The sequence below is a fragment of the Apodemus sylvaticus genome, chromosome 1 (assembly GCF_947179515.1).
Source record: "Apodemus sylvaticus chromosome 1, mApoSyl1.1, whole genome shotgun sequence".
Classification (NCBI taxonomy): domain Eukaryota; kingdom Metazoa; phylum Chordata; class Mammalia; order Rodentia; family Muridae; genus Apodemus; species Apodemus sylvaticus.
The window spans coordinates 14976963-14992697 of NC_067472.1; the positions used below are offsets into that span (position 1 = coordinate 14976963).

General features: G+C 46.8%; 1 protein-coding gene across 1 annotated transcript; it reads left to right on the forward strand.

The window, feature by feature from the left end:
- The first annotated feature begins 3721 nt into the window (after window positions 1–3721).
- LOC127676349 (steroid 17-alpha-hydroxylase/17,20 lyase) lies at window positions 3722–9737 on the forward strand. The gene is made up of 8 exons (XM_052172284.1): window positions 3722–4018; window positions 5481–5616; window positions 5799–6028; window positions 6763–6849; window positions 7206–7421; window positions 7722–7891; window positions 8804–8907; window positions 9309–9737. Exons 1-8 carry the CDS (start codon window positions 3722–3724, stop codon window positions 9590–9592), a joined length of 1524 nt encoding a protein of 507 aa, XP_052028244.1. The 3' UTR covers window positions 9593–9737.
- Window positions 9738–15735: the final 5998 nt, after the last annotated feature.

Consider the following 15735-nt stretch of genomic DNA (forward strand, 5'->3'; position numbering starts at 1 on the left):
GTGATCTGAGTTCAATTCCCAGCACCTGTGTTGGGTAGATGACAATGACAACTGCCCAAGGGAGTCCAGCTCAAGGGAATCCAAAGTTCAATTTTGCCCCGCCCCCCCCCAGAAATGAATAAAATAAATAGTTTACATGTTAAGAGAACCTAATATTAATATATCACCTGGGAGGGTGTTCTACTGAGAAAACTGAAAACATGGGTTCCAACAGAAATGTGTGAATCCTTGTACACAGCAATATTGCTCAAAATGGGCAAAAAATGGAAATTCACCCCAAGGGTTTGTCAGTGATGCTTGGATAAAGAAAATAGGGTGTGTATTGACAATAAAATATTATTCAGCCATCAAAAATTAAATTAAAATTCTAATACATGCAATAAGTCAGGCACAAACAAACAAAGAAAACAAATAATGTATTCTTCCACCTACAAGTCATAGACATGGGGGCTCGAGAGATGGCTCAGTGGTTAAGAGTACTGGCTTCTCTTCCACAGGTCCCAGGTTCAATTCCCAGCACCCACATAGCAGCTCACAAATGTCTGTAACTCCAGTTCCAGGGGATCTGACACACTAATACAGAAATACATGTAGGCAAAATACCAATGCATATGAAATAAAAACAAATTTCAGCACTGAGAATTTCAAGAATAAGGCTGTCTTGGATTTGGTTGTGAAATTGTGTCAAAAAAAAAAGGTCTTAGGCTGGAGAGTGGGTTCAGTGGTTAAGAGTACATGCCTTCAGAGGATCTGAGTTCTGAGGTGTCCATTGACAGACCCTTGAGTTGAATTTCTCCCTTTGTATAGCCAGGCCATGCTCACAGTGGGCAGATGGTCTTGGATGGTATAAGAAAGTAAGATGATGCACACACCTTTAATCCCATCACTCTAGAGGCAGAGACAGGTGGATCTCTGAGGCCAGCCTAGTCTACAATGAGTGTCAGGACAGCCAAAGATACTCAGGGAAATCCTCTCTTGACAAACAAAAACAAAACAAAACAAACAAACAAACAAAAGAGTAAGTTGAGCAAGTCATGCAAAGCAAGCCAGTAAGCGACACTCCTCCAGGCCTCTGCTTATCCTGGCTTCCCTCAATGAACTGTGACCTGGGATATGTATGCCAGATGAAACCTTTCCCTCACAAGTTTATTTTGGTCATGTCTTTATCACAACAGTAAAAACCAAACGAAGACAAAGATTGGTACCAGGAGTAGGCTATTAATGCAACAGTCTTAATCCTGTGTTTTTGGGAGGATTGTGACTGTGTTGAACATTGGGCTAGAGAAGAAGTTAAGTGATTAGAACTCAGTGTTCTGTTCAGTGGGAGAGCAAGGTGGCTGGTAGAGGCCTGGCTAATGAAGTTTTAGACAGGAGTAAAGACGCTAGGGGGCCCATTTGTGTGATATTCTGGATTAAGTATATGTGATGTCTGGTGAACTGGAGCTGAAGAATCAGTTGGGATTAACAGGAGATCCTTGGGGCTAGAGAGATGGCTCAGAAATTTAAAATGCTTTCTGTTCTAACAGAGAACTAGGTTCAATTCTCAGAACCCACACAGCAATTTACAACCCTCTGTAAGTCCAGTCCACGAGGTCTGACACTTTATCCTAGATTCTGCTGACAGAAGTGGGTAATACATATTTTCTGTGCTTACACTTAGGCTGGAAAATACTCAGAGAAGAAGGTTTATGGGACATATGGGAAGGGGGGATCTGGGAAAGGGGAAATCATTTGGAATGTAAACAAAGAATATAGAAAATAAAAATATTTTAAAAAAAGAAAAGAAAAAAGAAAATACTCATATTAATAAAATAAAAATAAATACATCTTTAAAAAACCCCAAACAACAGAGAGAGAGAGAGAGAGAGAGAGAGAGAGAGAGAACCCAGTTTCATTTGCTTTGCTGTAATTAAGAAGGGACCAGGGTTGTTGAGGTGAAATCTTCTGGGAGTATCTCATCAGGGTCAGCAAAGAGAAGCTGTGGTCCACAGAGGCCAGGCTGCATTTCATGCCAACAGCCAGAGTTGGTAATATGGAAAAGTCCCCTAAGCTGGTACTAGTTTTGAAGTCATGTCAGTGTCACAGAGAACAGCTGAGGTTTGGCACTATGCGGCAGACCTAAAGAAGGGCCTGAAGAGGCTGATGGTGATGGTGCTGCCCCAGCTCCAGTGGAGACCACTCCAGCAGAGTGAAGATACCAGTACAAAGGCATGACCACCAAGCACAACAGCAGCTGTGGCATGGAGCTGGCCTGCGTAGAGGAAACAAGATGTGTGTGCTGTAAATGGCAGAGCTGGAGAAATGGAGTCCTCTGGAGCCCAAAATACGGCGAGTGCCAAGTGCCAGACATATTTACACTTCTGGATTTGGAGTTTGATTTGACTTGATTTGATTATGACTGCCCTGTTTCCTCTCTCTTGGAGTAAGAAGAAAGTATGTAACTTATTTCTGATTTTACAGATCTCACATTTAAGAGAATTGGAACTTTTAAAGAAACATTTAAAGAAAGTTTGGATTTTCATTTTTGTTGTTGTTGTTGTTGTTTGTTTGTTTGTTTGTTTGTTTGTTTTGAGTCAGTTTCACTGTGTAACCTTAGCTGCCCCAGAACTCTGTGTAAACCAGCCTGGCTTCAAACTCAGAGATCTACTGGTCTCTGCCTCCTGATTGCTGGGATCAAAGGTGTGTCCTGCTGTGCCTGAGCTGACACTGTGGATTTTATTTTTGTGCGCCATGGAATTTCAATGTCAAATTTTCTAAAGACCGTGGAACTTTTAAAGTTATATCGGCTTTATATTATCTTGAAATATTGTGATGAGGTCTTGGGGATGAGCAAGAAAGGAAGAATTATGTTTACATAGTGATGTTTGTGTGTCAAGTTTTCAATTAGGTCAGTCATACTTGTTGGTTCTTGCCAACTTGACACAAACTTGGACCTCTTTGGGAAACAAGGAACCTCAGCTGAGACGAAACCCTGTCTTGAAAAAAGCAAATCCAAAAAACCAAAAAAAGAAAAAAGAAAAAAGAAGAAAAAAAGATTTATACTCCTAAAATGTAAACCTTTTGCTGTTGACTTTGAGAGGAACGTAGTCTTTTACAGGCCAGGGGTAACTTCAAACTTCCTATGGAACTGAGATTTGAGCAGAGACTTGAAATGGCTCTTGAGCGGATGTTCTGCATACCTGAGCAGCCACGAAAACTTAGGACTTCTGGGTTCTTATCATCACTGTCTTGTGTGACCTTCTGCAGACTAACCCTTAAAGATCTCTTTCTCCTCAACTATAAGATACTTAGACTGAAGTCTCTTTGACAGCTTTGGCTAGCTGCAACCTGATGACATTAATTATTAACTGTGCAGCACTTTTGACATTATAGCACGCAGACGCTGAAACCTTGATCTCATCCTGATAGCGTTTGCCTCTGGGAGGCTCCATAGCGCAGAAGCCCCAGGGAAATGACCAACTATCAGCTCCTTAATCAGCTCCTCCTCCAAGAGTTTGTCCTTAATCTGAGCCAGCCCTTATGGAAGCCAAATTCCCTCTCCTCTCCCTTTTCTTGGTGAGGACTCAGGATTGGATTTATTCCAGGATAAACTTCTTCAGGCCAAGAGATAACACAACCTCAAGGTGACCATCAGAAACGCCTTTTAAAAGTCCTCCTTCTTTGCTGAAGTTGCTGCAGCCTCTCCGCTCCACAGCTGGCCACCTGCCTACATCTGACTGCCATGTGGGGGCTTGTGGGCCTTTTGCTGCTCATCCTGGCCTATTTCTTTTGGCCCAAGTCAAAGACACCTAATGACAAGTTCCCCAGGAGCCTTCCAGTCCTGCCCCTGGTGGGCAGTCTGCCGTTTCTCCCCAGAGGTGGTCACATGCATGTCAACTTCTTCAAGCTGCAGGAAAAGTATGGTCCCATCTATTCTTTTCGCCTTGGTACCACACCTACAGTGATCGTCGGTCACTACCAGCTGGCCAGAGAAGTGCTCATCAAGAAGGGAAAAGAGTTCTCTGGTCGGCCCGCCATGGTAAGTGGTGTCAAACCTCCTCTTCCTCAGTCCCTGGGGTTGTACAGTTTTTAGTTCTTTCAAAATCAGACTCATAGGACCACTTACTTCCTCAAGACCCTACCGAACCTCTAAACTGGGAAGAAGGAATTGAAGGGAAACCTCTTGTATGGCTTGTCTAGCAAGATGTGCAGGACCTGCAGAGCTGAGAAGCCTGCATGCCACTCACCTTCCTCTTTATGATACGATAATCATTTGAGAACATGCAGGCAAAGCCCTTAGCCCAGACCCAGAGCTAAAGTTCTCCATTAGTGTGACTTTGTTGGGAAATATGGCAGTGACTGCAACCTCCACCAGAAGATGCTTGAAGAAGCAGCTGGCCTCACAGAAGGCTAGGACTGCAGTTTCTCTTATCATATGTCTTTGGATCACAGATAGCTGGGGGATATTACAGGGGGAGAGGAGACAGGGGACAGGGACATACAGTAGTAACTTGGGGTGTCTGACCTCATCGTGTTGGCCGTTGAGTAGCCCTCCTACAAACACCACCCATGCTCCCTTGACCCTGTTGCAAGTGTTCCCCTGAGCACCCCAATAGAGGATGACCAGCCTCAGCTTTGAACTGAAACAGATTCCTTTCCCATGGGCTAGTCGGCCAGAGTGGCTGCCCAACTACGGAGCTCTCCCAGATTATGGGTTCCTCTCAGAAGCAAAGAAATAAACTGGGCCAGGTGATGGTGGTACATGCCTTTAATGCCAGCACTTGGGAGGTAGAGGCAGGCAAATCTCTGTGGGTTTGAGGCCAGCCTGGTCTACAGAGTGAGTTCCTGGATAGCCAATGCTATCCAGGGAGACCCTATCTCTAAACAAAAACAAAAACAAGGAAGGAAGGAAGAAAGAAGGAAGGAAAGAAAGAGGTGTGTGTGTGTGTGTGTGTGTGTGAGAGAGAGAGAGAGAGAGAGAGAGAGAGAGAGAGAAAGAGAGAGAGCCCAGAATAAAAGAGACCAGCCAGGTGGGTTTTGGGGGAGTCAGGGATATAGGAGACAGACTTTAGAGCCTTGTGCTTTTGTAGATGGCCTCTTTTAGAGACAATAGTTCAAGCTTAAGTCCAACCTGGGAGGTTAAAACAGCTGTCTCCAAATGAGGGTCTAAGGCTAGGTGCACAGCCCAGCAGTGGAAAGGGATTCTGTGGTTTTAGCAGCCTGGGGGTGGGGGCAAAAATAGAGGTTTCTAAGAGCCACCTAGCTCATCCCCCCCACAGCTGACTAATGGCCTGAACCCCAGGGCTCTTGCATTCAAATCCAAGGCTCTTCCTGTCTCCCCATTCTCCTCCTGTACATGGAGTTTTAGCGAGGTCTTTAGGGCGTCCTCACAGCCCTGCAGCTAGAGGGACTGCGAGACGCAGGACTACAGCTAGAGAGAGAAGCCTGAGAGCTCCAGGAGTTTCCCTAATAATGCCTACAGCCTTGCCTGTTCCCTAAAGGTGACTCTAGGCCTCTTGTCAGACCAAGGAAAAGGCGTCGCCTTTGCAGATGCTGGTAGCTCCTGGCAACTGCACCGGAAGCTGGTGTTCAGCATCTTTTCCCTGTTCAGGGATGACCAGAAACTGGAGAAGATAAGTGAGTGAAAGGCTAAACCCTAGGGCTAGGGGCTGGGGGAAAGGATGCTGGGTGGCTGGGTGCAGCCATTTCTTAGCAGCTGCTGCCATCAAGTGGCCATCAGCTCTCCATGCCTATCCCTGGATAAGACCTGGTTGACAGGGTTGATTGATCCCTCCACTTCACTTTCCCTCTCTTGTCAGTATACCAGGAAACCAACTCACTGTGTGACTTGTTGCTTCCACACAACGGGGAGTCCATAGATCTGTCTACGTTCATCTACAAGTCAGTAGTCAACATCATCTGTGCCGTCTGCTTCAACATCTCTTATAAGGAAAACGATCCGAAACTGACCACCATACAGACCTTTACAGAGGGTATCGTGGATGCCCTGGACCACAGCAGTCTGGTGGACATATTCCCGTGGCTGACGGTGAGAAGGAAGCCAGGCCTCCACTTCCAAACCCCCCGGGGCAGTGTCCCCCAGCACTTTCATTTCCATGACCATCTTTCTCTTCCAACTCTTCCTACGGTCATCTGCTCTGCCTCGTACAACTGCAGACACCTGGTCAGCATTTTTACCCTTGAGGTCGACTCTCACATAGCTTATGCTGGCCTCCAACAGCCTATGTAACTGAGAATGACTCTGAAATTTTAATCCTCCTGCCTCCAGGTCCCGAGTGCTAGGACTACAAATAAGTACTATGGTGCCTTGCTGGCTCTTTTTTATGTCCTGCATCTTAATTAATACTCATGGCTATAATTCTCCAGTTGTCATTTGCCAGCAGTAAGTACCCTATAAGTGTTAATCACTGGCTTCCCCCTGGAGGTATACCAGTTATCCTCACAGGGTTGATGACAGACACAGTTCTACTTGAGGAACTTGTCCAAGTCCTCAGTCTGAAGTCTGACTTATGATAAGGGAGGGCACAACGCTGTCAGGACTTGGTGATGAATTGAACTGAGGACATGAGATGCCCACACTGTCCTCCATTGTTTAAAGTTGTCCTTCATGTCCCTGGTAACCACATTCCACTATCTTCTTGCCTTCCTCGATAAAGGTCCAGACTGGTGTAGGGACTTTCTTAAACAGAAAGCTAAAGCCTGCCTCCCAGGAAGGATTTTCCAAATTGCATAGATGGATTTGACATTTCCTTCTGTTTCCAGATTTTTCCCAATAAAGCCTTGGAAATGATAAAGGAATATGCTAAAATTCGAGAAGAAATGCTGATGGAAATGTTTGAGAAATGCAAGGTAGGTCATCAAGCAGAGGTGACTGTGAGGTTGGAGGTGTCTCGAGAGCAAGATTGGAGTGCACTTTTGGACACTGAGATCCTCAGAGCCTGTCAGGGGGCTGGCACAGAATGGGTTAACTGCTAGAAACTGACCTATTAATGAATGGGAAAGGGGAAGTGAGTAACAGAAAGGGTTCTTAGAGGGACAGAGAAGATCCAGGGATTTTCCCACCCTCTACCAGCTTACAGGTCCTGCCCTGCCTCTCTCCACTCTCCAGCACCTTGCTCTGTCTCTGGTGTAGGGTGTAGTGAGGCAGGGATGTTAGTGAGGAGGGCTTCCTCCTCATCCTCCTCTCTCACTGTCTCTCACCCCAGGAGAAATTCAACAGTGAATCTATCTCCAGCCTGATGGACGTTCTGATACAAGCCAAGATGAATGCAGACAACAATAACACCAGCGAAGGCCAGGACCCAGAGGTCTTCTCAGATAGGCATATCCTCGCCACAATGGGAGACATCTTTGGGGCGGGCATAGAGACAACTGTCTCTGTGCTGAAGTGGATCCTGGCTTTCCTGGTGCACAATCCTGAGGTGAGTGTCTCCCCAACTCTTATCTTCCTATAGAATCCAACCAGCCCCATCGTGGGTAGGGCAATGCCTAGAGCTTTCTGTACAGATAACCAGAGCCTGCTCTGCCTCTCACACAAGCAGAGGCTGACTCTGCCTCTGGGTTCAAGTTGACCTAGTTTCTAGAAACAAGGCCTAGGCTATAGAGCCATCACTGGATAGAATCATTCCAGGCTGTTCTCGGTGTGACCACTGGGCTCTGCTAAGCCCATATCTCTCTTAGAATTGAACAACCTGGTCCTATTACCTTGTTCTGGCCCTCAGGTGAGGAAGAAGATCCAAACAGAGATTGACCAGTATGTAGGCTTCAGTCGAACACCAACCTTCAATGACCGGACGCACCTCCTCATGCTGGAGGCCACCATCCGAGAAGTGCTTCGCATCAGGCCGGTGGCTCCTACTCTCATCCCCCATAAGGCTAACGTTGACTCCAGGTATTTCTTCCCAAGACGTTCAGCCCAGGACACAGCCACGAGCTAGCCCATGTTGTTCCTCAGGCATGTTCCACCTGGCCTTAGTTGCTGATCAACTTATAGTCAAACAGAGACTACTACTGTCAATCACCCTGCCCCAGTCACTCTATCCGCCTCCACTGATATCCACTGACTAGATTGCACAGGCATATCTGGCTTCCCTTCAAAATCCCTACCACCCTTGGAAACACAGGTCTGGGCTAAAGGACAGGGTGATCAATCTCATCAAATGGTGGTAGTAAATATAGTCTCTCTCTCTCTCTCTCTCTCTCTCTCTCTCTCTCTCTCTCTCTCTCTGTGTGTGTGTGTGTGTGTGTGTGTGTGTGTGTGTGTGTGCACACGCGCGCAGCACACACACATCTTCCTCCCTCCCTCCCTCACTCACTCTCTCCCTCCCTTTCCTCTCTCTCTCTCCTCTCTCTCCTTTCTCTCTTCCTCCCTCCCTCTCTCCCTCCCTCCCTCTCCTTTCTCCTCTTTCTCTCCCTCTCCCCCTCTCTCCCCCCCTCTCTCCTTTCTCTCTCTCCTCTCTTCTCTCTCTCTCCTCTCCTCTCACTTCTCTTTCTCCTCTCTCTTCTCTCTCTCCTCTCTCCCCTCTCTCCCTCTCCCTTTCCTTCTCTCTCTCCCTCTCTTTCTCTCTCACACACACAAACTTCTGAGACAAACACCCACGTGCTGGCTAGCACAAATGTCCACATAGTTGATAGGGAATGGATAAGTCTGGATCTAGATGCAATCCTGGCAGAAGCCAGAAGCTGAGGGAAAGGAATGATAGAAAATAGGGGAGAGTTCTTCCCCCTACCCCCAAGCGGAGATGTGGGGCTGAGCAGAAAGGGGGAATACAACCTTGCTCTTTCTTCTCCTCCTCTGGGTTAGCATTGGAGAGTTTACCATCCCCAAGGACACACATGTGATTGTCAATCTCTGGGCACTACATCACGATGAGAACGAATGGGACCAGCCAGATCGATTCATGCCTGGTGAGTCCTCGTCTGTCCCATAGTGGCCCCTGGGCCACACAGTCAGCCTGGATTCTGCTCTTTGGGAACAGTACTCCTTCCTGCCCACTAAGCTCGTCACTAGAAACCTCTTGGCTGCATCTCCTTGCCTGTTACCTTTCCCATCCTACTGGAGAATGCCCCAGACTCTTCACAGATGTAGGTTTCAACTCTCTCTTCAAATAACTTCTGTGGGAAGTCTGTAGGCATCTGTCTCCCAAGAGGCCTGTCCTCTTCTCTTGGATGGGGGCATTTTCTCCTGGGGACTCTTCTCTTCTCTTGACATCCTTCCTGAATATTTATCTTTTCATGTCCCAGAAACAAGTCGAGGTTCCCTGGGAAAAGGCTGGCCCCTGACTGATGCTTCCATTATTTGTCCCCAGAGCGCTTCTTAGATCCAACAGGAAGCCATCTTGTCATGCCCTCGCAGAGTTATTTGCCCTTCGGAGCTGGTCCCCGATCCTGCATCGGAGAGGCTCTGGCCCGTCAGGAGCTCTTTGTCATCATGGCCTTGCTGCTGCAGAGGTTTGACTTTGATGTGTCAGATAATAAACAGCTGCCCTGTTTGGTGGGTGACCCCAAGGTGGTCTTTCTGATCAACCCTTTCAAAGTGAAGCTCACAGTGCGCCAGGCATGGAAGGACGCACAGGCCGAGCTTAGCACCTAGAGGCCACAACTAACATCGCAGATCCCAGGCCTTGATGCCAACAGTGCAGTCATAGAGGCGCCAGCCCCAGTGCCTCCAACGATCCTCCTCACTCCTATCCCATTTTCTAGTTGGCAGCAATGGAGCGTGAGACATATAAATTAAAGATTTTCCAATAAACATCTCTGAGCCGTCCGTCTGTCATTCACTCATTTGCTTACTTATTCAGTCAACAAGTATGTTGTCTGGAAAAAAAAAAAAGCACTGTTTATTTTATGTGGTGGAGAAAGACGTGTGCATGTGTGTGTGCGTGCATGCTTGAACATGTGTGTGTGTGTGTATGTGTGTGTTTATGTGTGAAAGAACAACTCACAGGAGTTGTTCCTTTCCTTCTAGCATATAGATTTTAGAGACAGAACTGAGAGGGGGCTTCAGGCTTCGCGGCAAAAACCTTTATCTAATGAGCCATCTTTCACACCTTTCAAAATCAAACAAACACACTGTTTGTTGAGTACCTACTGTGTGCCACTTGCTGGCTCAGGACCCTCAGCCTGTGTGGAAGGCGCAGGGGAACTGGGGATGTTAAACACAAGAGGAAGGGAGGAGCCTCCCTTCAAAGGGAGGGATACACAGAACTACCTGTTCTTTCCCTCTACAGATCCGTCTTTATGGGAGATGTCACATGTACTTCACAAAGACTCACAAAGAGTTTCCATGTTGTCATGTCTGGCTTTTGTTTTGTTTTGATTTGTTTTGTTTTGTCTTGTTTGAGATAGGGCTTCTCTGTGTAACAGCCCTGCCTGTCCTGGAACTCACTCTGTAGACCAGGCTGGCCTTGAACTCACAGAGATGCCTGCCTCTCTCTGCCTTCCTAGTGTTGGAATTCAAGGCATGTGCCACCACTGCCGGGAGATGTAGTTATGTCTTAAAGCTTTATTGTGCACATGGGGTTGGTTCATTATCACCAGAAAAGTTTTCACCAGATTGTGCTGTGCTTAAGCACATCTAAAATAAACTACTTGGGGTCAGACTCCCCCAAGTTTGATCCAACACCTGCAGCATGTACCTCGTAGGTTTGGCTTTATGGCCCTGTATAATGTAACCCAGACTGGGCCCATCAGAATAGCACCATCTTAGTCCACAAGGATGGGCCATGTCCTCCTTCTCCCTCTTTCCCTCAGGAAGACATCTCCAGGAGAAGACTTCTAAACAGGTACCTGGTATCTTCAGCATTTACACCTGGATTTTCTCTCCCTTCCTCAGTCAAAACACCCCAAGAATCATCCTCACTAGAAGATGGAGATAATTCCTTTAAGCCTTGAAATTAGCAGTGTGTGTATGTGTGTGTGTGTGTGTGTGTGTGTGTGTGTGTTTCATGTGTGCATGAGTGCAAGCATGTGCATACTGTGGCATCTGTGTGGCAGCCATATTGTTTGCGGCAGGGTATCTTCCACTGTTCACTACTCTGTGGCTAACGCTACTTCAGGTAAATTTCCCTACCTCCTATATTTTGGTGGCGGTATGCTATGATTACAGACATTTGTGCTACTGTTTCTGGCTTTTATGTGGGTTCTAGAGCTTCAAACTCAGGTCATCAAGTTTTGTACAGTAAGTACATTGATTCATCTCCCCAGCTGGAACGCAGTATCTTTAAACCTTGCCAGTGACCAGCCAACATGTGAAAATTCTGGAAAAAACTTACCATTGATTTTTAGCCTAACAAGACGTCAAATCCCCAGATTCCTAGAGCCAGTCAGGCTATCATCAAATGGTCAACAGTCAGGTCCTTCCCCTCTGACAAGATGAAATACTGTGGAAAGGTCACAGGGCAGGGCTAAGACCCTGCCTGCCTGTTTCCAAAGAGAAGTTGAGGGAACTCAACCAAGAGACAAAGAGTCAGATCACAGCACCATGTTCTTCCTTAAAAGAGCTTTTAATCCAGAATGTAAAGGGCTCTCCTCTACACTAACCCCAAATCAGTCTTGCATGTCAAGAAACAGTGACCCCAGACATTGTACAACAGCCCAGAGGAAAGTACGTGGGGATGTGTGGCTGACACTCAAAAGAGGCTTGAAGGACATCTTGAGAGCACACCCAGCTGAAGAGAGAGGTTAAACTGCAGACTGCCCCTTGCCTCTCTCAGCTCTTTCCAAGCTGGCTACTGGGAGCGAGTCAAACTTCACTCAGGTCAAGGCAGAGGGAGCAGGGGTGGATGGAGGAGAAGTCCAGGACTTTACATCTGCTCAGAATGTGAAAGACATTTTATGAACTCGCAACGATCAGATAAATACGCAGAAAATCTGTGTTTTCCACAATGGCAGAAGGGGAGTTTAACCCAACGAGAGGCAACTGATGCCCGACAACTATCAGAGGGAAGTGTGAGGACAGGGTTCTTCAAAGCACACAGCTACACAGTATAAGGGCTGAGTCCAGACCCCGAGGATCAGGGACATGGAGGAGTCAGCCTGCTCTCCCACCTGTCCTTAGACATCATCACGAAGGGGCTTGATCATATCGGGGATGATTGGTTATACAGAGCTCCATTTTGAAAACCTGTGTTGTGTCCTTTGAGAAGATAATCTCATGAGTTCTTACTGCTGCCCAAACTTACACCTTTCTGGGATGGTAGACTACTACCCACAGACCTAAATCACCAAATGTCTAGTCCTCTTTGAGGCTCAAAGTAAAGCCTCTCTCCAAGACTTACCTCAGACTACTGTAATGGAATTCCTCCCTTTGGCTTTCAGACATTGAAATGAGGGGTCCCAAGAAATTCAAATTTCCCCAGGGAATTTCTCAGGGTAGGAGAAAGTAGGGGATGGATGGACCCTGGTGCCAGCCAGAGGAGGGGCTTGTCGGGAGATTTCACACACTTCTGACTGGTCCACCACCTGGCAGGAGGGACTGAAACCAAGGCCATGAAAGTAGGTGGGACTTGACCAGGACGGTTTAGTCCTACAGAGTTCTTGTTCCCTATTTAAAGCTAAGCCTTGTGGGCTGCAGAGATGGCTCAGTGGTTAAGAGCATGGACTGCTCTTCCAGAGGTCCTGAGTTCAATTTCCAGCAACCACATGGTGGCTAACAACCATCTGTAATGGGATCTGATGTCATCTTCTGGTGTGCTTGAAAACAGCGACGGTGTACTTGCATACATAAAACAAAAAGATAATAACGTAACATTAAATAAATGAATAAATAAATAAATAAATAAATAGATAAATAAATAAATAAATCTAAACTTCAGGACCCAAAGATGGACTTTGTGGGAAGGTATCTCAGGATCTCTTTGTTGCTTACAGCAGAATAATCTCTTTTTCCTACTTTGCACCACTATTTCTGGTCTATATTTGGGGGGAGGGTATTTCTTTTATTTTATTAGATATTTTCTTTATTTTTTATTTCAAATGCTATCCCCTTTCCTTGTTTCCCCTCCAAAAACCCCCTATCCTATCCCCCCTTCTCCCTACTCACCAACCCACCCACTCCCACTTCCCTGTCCTGGCATTCCCCTAGACTGGGGCATCGAGCCTTCTTAGGACCAAGGGCCTCTCCTCCCTTTGATGTCCAACAAGGCCATCCTCTGCTGCATATGCAGCTGGAGCCATGGGTCCATCTGTATTCTTTGGTTGGCGGTTTAGCCCCTGGGAGCTCTGTGGGTACTGGTTGGTTCATATTGTTGTTCTTCCTATGGGGCTGTAAGGTCCTTCAGCTCCTTCGGTCCTTTCTCTAGCTCCTCCATTGGGAACCGTGTGCTCAGTCCAATGGTTGGCTGAGAGCATCCACCTCTGTATTTGTCAGGTACTGGCAGAGCCTTTCAGAAGACAGCTATATCAGGCTCCTGTCAACAAGCGCTTGTTGGCATCCACAACAGTGTCTGGGTTTGGTGACTGTATATGGGATGGATCAGGTGGGGCAGTCTCTGGATGGTCTTTCTTTCAGTCTCTGCTCCACACTTTGTCTCAGTATCTCCTCGCATGGGTATTTTGTTCCTCTTAAGAAGGACCAGAGTATCCATACTTTTTTTTTTTTTTTTTTTTTTTTTGAGACAGGGTTTCTCTGTATAGCCCTGGCTGTCCTGGGACTCACTTGGTAGACCAGGCTGGCCTCAAACTCAGAAATCCACCTGCCTCTGCCTCCCAGAGTCCTGGGATTATAGGCGTGCACCTCCACCGCCCGGCTGTATCCATACTTTGGTCTTCCTTCTTCTTGAGCTTCGTTTGGTCTGTGAATCTTATCTTGGGTATTCCGAGCTTCTGGGTTAATATCCACTTATCAGTGAGTGCATATTTCTGGTCTATTCAAGTTGCCAGTTGAAGACAGGTGGCTGAGTGTGACTTCTTAGGGTTGCCGGAGCCCAGAATTTTGTCCTAACTGCTAACAGCTCAAGAGCATGGTTCTCTTCTCAGAGTGCAAGACCGGGCCTTTTCATTTTCATGTGTATTAGTATACAACAAAGAGGTTACGTGCATCAAAGAATGCTAGCAAATGCCTAAAATCGCCAAACCAGGAGTCTTAGGCCCACATCTTAGGACCAGTGCTGACTATCAGGAAGTATGCAGAGAGAAGCACACTTTTAGGTTTTCATTTGTCTGTTTTGAGAGTCTCCTATTAACACAGGCTGGCCTCAGATTCTCTACATTGCTGACGATGCTGGCGTTACAGGCATGCACCACCACGCCCGTCTTTCTTTTCTCCCTTCTGCGCTGGGCATCAGACCCGAGGGCTTCATGCATGCTAGATATATGTTCTACCACTGAGCTATACCCTCAGCTCCTCCAGACTTACCTTTTGCTCTCTAGTCTGCTCGTAATCAGCAGGGTGATGGTAAATCAATGTTTAACACTAGTTCGGGAGCAGCACCCAATTTTAGCGCTTGCCAAGGTTACCTCGCTGAACTCTCATTGAGAAACACATCGGTGGGTAGTTTCCTCATGTGTAAACATCAGTGTATTTGTACAGACTTATAGGTGGGATAGCCTACGGCACAGCAGGCCTACATGCTATTTAACACACTGCCTCAATGAACACTGCAGGTAATTGCAATGTGGCGGCCATTTGTCTGTCCAGACGGGTTTGTTCCCATGGGCATCACTACAAGCACATGGGAAATGACAGCCACAGTGTCACTACGAGTCAGGAAGTTTTCAGCTCTGCTGTAATCTCTGCTGTGTATGTTGTCTGTCACTGAGAGAAATGATATCATGGGCGCATGATTGCAAATAGTAAATGCCCTATGTATGTTTCAGGCCTTTGATAATATTAACATGAAATACCAGGAAATGATCCACTTTGCCTTCTCATTACCTGCTTTCAATATATATTCAGTTGTGGTTTAGTGGGTTTTTCCTCCATTATTGGCTGTTTAATAAGCAGCTCATAATATCTCTGAGCCTTTAATAGTAATTAATTAATCTTGTGAGCTAAAACAGCTACTACCCCCACTACCTCACTCTCCTGCCCCAGTTCCTATCCTTCAGAAAAACAGCTCACGCAGGGCCCTCTGGAGGGGGAGGTGTCTTCCCAGAAAGGATGTGTATAGTGCGCAAGCCCATGTTTCCCAAGGCCCCTGGTGGCCATAAAGCTTAAAGACACAGACAGGTGTCCCCCTGTGGATGTCAGGAAACCAGTCAGAGACAGCAGAGTTGGGGACGCTGGGTTTAGGAGACTGGGAATACTCCAGTGATAGTGCCAGGCCAAGTCCAGCACCCCATTCCTCCTGCACATTCCCTGAACTGCTATGTCCTCATGTTAAGAAGGGCCACTCCACAAAAGCTGTCCATTCTGGTGCTTGGGTGGGGATAAAACAGGAAGGCCCAGGTGGGCAGGAAAGTCCCCCGTAGGTGACAAGCCCATGGAGACAACGTCGGTGTTTTGTTTAGAGACCAAGTGACACACAGATGACTTACTTCGCTTTCGCGTACCCCAGATTTACCATCTGTCATGTGGACTGGGGAGGCAGAGGTTGTGTAGGCTGAGTCTCCTCAGCGTTGCTCTGTTGAGTGTGGACCCATACAACATGTTTGGGTCCTCAACAAACATTGGCATTATCGATACTTCATTGAAAAGATTAAATCTTTTCCTGAGGGTTTTACACAGATTTCTCAGAAGGTTGGGGGGGTTTGTCAGGGAGTCTTCCAGAATCCATCTGCACATAAGGGCTAGGC

Coding starts and splice junctions, on each gene's coding strand:
- LOC127676349 (XM_052172284.1), top strand. CDS start 3,722: ATGTGGGGGCTTGTGGGCCTTTTGCTGCTCATCCTGGCCTATTTCTTT. Junction 6,029..6,762: donor ACATATTCCCGTGGCTGACG/GTGAGAAGGAAG, acceptor TTCTGTTTCCAG/ATTTTTCCCAATAAAGCCTT. Junction 8,908..9,308: donor GCCAGATCGATTCATGCCTG/GTGAGTCCTCGT, acceptor ATTTGTCCCCAG/AGCGCTTCTTAGATCCAACA.